The following is a 5,000-nucleotide window of genomic DNA, read 5'->3' on the forward strand; positions in this document are numbered from 1 at the left end:
GTGTAGATTATCAATGCTTTGCATATTCCTCTGATTTGTTTATTTCCCCCAGTGAGATCAGAGAGGCGGATGATGGATCTGCAGATCAAACACCTGAGCAGCACCAGAACACACAGGTGACACTGACACACAAGAGGAGCTTTCACTGTAGTGTGTGTGTGTGTGTGTGAGTGAGTGAGTGAGTAGAGAAGCAGACAGCAGGAAGGAGAAATATATAAAGATAGAAATATAGAACTATATGAAACACAAAGAATTTGCTGATTTTCTATCAGAGTTAATATTGACTGCAGATAAAGTACTAATTGTTGGTGATTTTAATATAACGAAAAGGATGCATTGGGATTGGCATTTAAAGTCATTCTTAACTCTATTGGAGTTAGACAACATGTGTCAGGACCTACTCATTCTCGTAATCATACTCTAGATCTAATATTATCACACGGATTAGATGTTGATGCCGTTGAAATTCTGCAGCAGAGCGATGACATCTCAGATCATTATCTAGTCTTGTGTAAATTACATTTAGCCAAGGCTGCAAAGCTGACACCGTGTTGCAAATATGTGAGACCTATCACTTCTGCCACTAAAGATTGCTTTATCAATAATCTTCCTGATCAGTTTCATCATCTCAGCGTCCCAGATAGCTTAGAAGAACTCGATATTGCGACAGAAACTTTTAACGCTCTCTTTTCCAGCACTTTAGACACAGTTGCTCTGTTGCGCTTAAAGAAGATTAAAGAAAATAGTCCAACGCCGTGGTACAACGAGCACACTCAGGCCCTTAAGAGAGCAGCCAGAGAGATGGAGCGCAACTGGAAGAAAACAAAACTAGAGGTATTTCGCATTTCATGGAAGGAGAGCTCGATTACTTACAGAGAGGCTTTAAAAGCTGCTAGATCTGCTTATTTTTCAAACCTATTAGAAGAAAATAAACACAACCCTAGGTATTTATTTGAAACAGCGGCTAAACTAACGAAAAATAAAGCTTCAAGCCCAGAAGTTTCCAAGCAGCACAGCAGTAATGACTTTATGAACTTCTTCACTTATAAGATTGATAATATTAGGGAAAAAATTATAACTATGCAAACTCAACTAGGCAAACAGTGCGCCGTTAATACACTCGTTTATTTGACCCTATATTCTCAGTGGACAAAGAGATGCTTCCAGAGGTCATAGATCCTCTTTTTAATATCATTAATTCATCTTTGTCATTAGGATACGTACCAAAAACTTTTAAGCTGGGTATTATTAAACCACTTGCTTGATCGTACAGAATTAGTCAATTACAGGCCGATCTCGAATCTACCATTTCTGTCAAAGATACTAGAACAGGCGGTATCCTCACAACTATGTTCCTTTTTAGAAAGAAATGATATCTGTGAGGATTTTCAGTCAGGATTTAGACCGTACCATAGTACCGAGACCGCTCTCAAATTACAATTTAAACAGTTTAAATCATACTTATCTGACCGTTATCAGTTTGTAGCAGTAAATTAAGAGATGTCTCATCGATCACAAGGTCAGTATGGCGTACCACAAGGCTCAGTACTAGGACCGTTGCTGTTCACTCTGTACATGCTACCATTAGGAGATATCATTAGGAAGCATGGCATTAGCTTCCACTGTTATGCTGATGATACTCAGCTGTATATTTCTCTTCACCCTGACGAAACGTACCAATTCACTAAATTAACGGAATGCATAGCTGATATAAACAACTGAATGACTATTTCCTACTACTTAATTCTGAAAAAACTGAGATTCTAATTATTGGACCAAAATCTTCTGCACGTAATAACCTAGAATACTGTCTAACACTTGATGGCTGCTCTGTCAAGTCTTCGTCGTCGGTTAGGAACCTGGGTGTGCTCTTTGATACCAATCTTTCATTTGAAAGTCACGTGTCTAGTATCTGTAAAACCGCATTCTTCCATCTTCCAAATATATCTAAATTATGCTAATCTTAGCGCTAATACAGCGCTTTAACAAGATAGATGTTTCACAGCAACTTTACAGTGATAATAGGAGATTACAGTAACAGAGATAGTTTAGGCTTTACAGCAGATCTAGAATAAAGTTATTGTCCAGATAAAGTTAGTTTTGATTGATTCACTTCCGTTCTAAAGATCATTAGTTATTAACTCAGCGGCCGCTAACACACACCGTTCTCACAGAAAACAGAAAACTGTTTTCAGAGAAACGACAGAATAACAACTATGAAATGTCTTTCTTTCTTTCTTTCTTTCTTTCTTTAGCACTGAAGGGGTTAAGGGTTAGGGTGGGATGTACTGTGGAGGAACGTGAGAGAGAGGGAGGGAGAGGGAGAGGGAGAGAGGGAGAGGGAGGGAGAGGGAGAGGGGGAAGGAGGGAGGGAGGGAGAGAGACATTGAGAGGGAAGGGGGAGAGAGAGAGAGACACAGATGGTCACTGCTGCTACTGAAGGCGCCTCCCTCTCTCTGTTCTCTCTCAGGAGTCGCTGCCATCTGACGGAAGCAGCGCGTCACACTCGGAAGACGAGAGCTCGACTCCTCAATCCGCCTCCACAGCACCTCCTGCAGACGGATTCCTCAGACGCCTGGGAAGCCTGTTCCAATTCAGCCGGGCAGATCCGGCCCGAGGACAGAGAGAGAGACAGATCGACACGGACAGCCTGATTACAGCAGAGAGAGAGACGCAAACAAGCGCAAACACACACAAGAGCGGAGGAAGGGAGGAACCGGTGGAGCCGTCTGTGGGTCATTCAGAGCTCACACACACACAGTAAGTCATATCAACGCCCGACCCTATGTGTGTGTGTGTGTGTGTTTGTATGTGTGTGTTTGTATGTGTATGTGTATGTGTATGTGTGTGTTTTTGTATTAGAGCCCGACCGAAATGGATTTTTGGGGGCCGATGCCGATACCGATATTAAGGAGTAAAAAAAGTCAGATATCGATATATCGCCCGATATTCTTTATGTGTATATTATAGTACAGGACTTCGTGTGTCCAAAGTTTTGACTGGTACTGTATATAGAATCCAGTATATACATAAACAGAATTTACTCTATATTGCTAAAAGAATTGGGACACTCCTCCAAATCATTGAATTCAGGTGTTCCAATCACTTCCATGGCCACAGTTGTACAAATCAAGCACTAGGCATGCAGACGCTTCTCGACACATCTGTGAAAGACTGGGTCGCTCTCAGGAGCTCAGTGAACTCAAGCGTGGGACCGTGATTGGTTGCCACCTGTGAAATAAGTCCATTCCTGAAATTTCCTCTCTACGAAATATTCCATGGTCAACTGTTAGTGGTATTATAACAAAGTGGAAGCAATTGGGAACAACAGCAACTCAGCCACGAATTGTTAAGCCTTGTAAAATCAAAGAACGGGTCAGCGCATGCTGAGGCTCACAGTGCGCAGAACAGTACTTGCCCGACTGCACTGTGCCGAGTGTAAGGTTTGGTGGAGGGGGGGTGATGGTGCGGGGTTGTTTGGTGGAGGGGGGGTGATGGTGCGTGGTTGTTTGGTGGAGGGGGGGTCATGGTGCGGGGTTGTTTGGTGGAGGGGGGGTGATGTGTGGGGTTGTTTGGGGGAGGGGGGGTGATGGTGTGGGGTTGTTTGGGGGAGGGGGAGGGGGAGAGGGAGGGGGGGTGATGGTGTGGGGTTGTTCAGTGCACAGAGCAGGACCATAAACACATGGATGAGGAGTCTGGTGTGGAGGAACTGGACTCCTGCGTTCTGGGATGAGTTAGAGCGAGACTGAGAGCTTCTCGTCCAGCATCAGTGTCTGACCTCACTAATGCACTTCTAGAAGAAGAATTCCCATAAACACACTCCTAAACCTTGTGGAAAGCCTTCCCAGAAGATCTGAAGCTGTTATAGATGCAAAGGGTGGAGCAACTCCATATTAAACCCTACAGACCAGGAATGGGATGTCATTAAAGTTTGTGTGCATGTAAAGGCCGACGTCCCAAAACTTTTGCCAATATAGTGCATATACATAAACACATCTTTTGCAATGATCACTCAGATGTGGTGATCAAACTCTTATAATGATGTGACAGAGATATGTCATGGACTCAGGGTGAGTGACAGAATGAGAGAGATTTGAGCTGGAACCAAACTAGTTAGCATCGCATGTTCTATTCTATATTATCTTCTAAATACTGTAGCTTAATCTTCACTAATGACTTCATCTTTTTATTTAGAAATGTTGTATCAAAAATAACAATAAAATGAGTGACACTGGCAAAACCTTATCAAAATAGAACCTTATAAAATAGAAGATGATAAAACCTTATCATGTTGTAACGACATCAGTCAAGCGGTATCTTAGCGGTAAGTTGCTAACTAGTTAGCAGTGCGGTGGAGGCTTGAGTCTGTCGAATGGTGATTCAACACTACGTTGTCATCTGGTGAGACGCAATGCTACAAAGTAAATAAACAATGTCCCCGTCTTTTACTCTCACAACCAGCTTATCATACTGGTTTGCTACATTAGCTAGCTAGCCATGTTTCATAGCTTGTCAGTGGAGTGGAAGCTAATGTGTGTGTATCTCACACCGTGTCTGAAGAGACCTCATCACTGAAGAGGGTCCTGGGTCACCAGCAGCAAACAATAGAGCGCGCTCTGCTGGACAGACCATGTAATTACACAATTTACAAGCATTTTATCTGCATTATATGTTCTATAAAGAAAATGTCATATCGGTGGCATATCTGCATCATACACGCGGTGCCGATATATCTGCGACAGGCTCATATCGGCCGATAAAATCGCCAGACCGATAAATTGGTCGGGCTCTAGTTTGTATATGTGAGTGTGTGTATTGGTGTGAGTGTGAATGTATGTGTGCATGTCCGCATGTGTCTGTGTGAGTGTGTGTGTCTGTGTGTGTGTGTGTGTGTGTTTTACACGTTTTGTTCAAAGGTTTGGGTTAGCCTTTTGTGTGAATATAAAAGCGATAGAAGTCTATGATTTACATGGCTAAAGAGAATGTGTGTGTGTGTGTGT

General features: G+C 42.7%; 1 protein-coding gene across 3 annotated transcripts in view; it reads left to right on the forward strand.

Moving 5' to 3' along the window:
• LOC309491605 (uncharacterized protein) overlaps positions 1 to 5,000 on the forward strand; it is a 40,220-nt gene that overhangs the window by 655 nt on the left and 34,565 nt on the right. For all 3 annotated transcript variants that reach the window (XR_014203209.1, XM_082190669.1, XM_082190668.1), the window contains exons 2-3: positions 53 to 116; positions 2,471 to 2,760. Coding sequence is in view for 2 of the 3 variants with exons in the window: in XM_082190669.1 (XP_082046795.1) it covers positions 53 to 116; positions 2,471 to 2,760 (354 nt within the window). In the remaining variant the exon portion in view is untranslated. The remainder of the gene's footprint in view (positions 1 to 52; positions 117 to 2,470; positions 2,761 to 5,000) is intronic.

This window comes from Leuciscus leuciscus, assembly GCF_965113295.1.
Source record: "Leuciscus leuciscus genome assembly, contig: HAP1_SCAFFOLD_384, whole genome shotgun sequence".
NCBI lineage: Eukaryota > Metazoa > Chordata > Actinopteri > Cypriniformes > Leuciscidae > Leuciscus > Leuciscus leuciscus.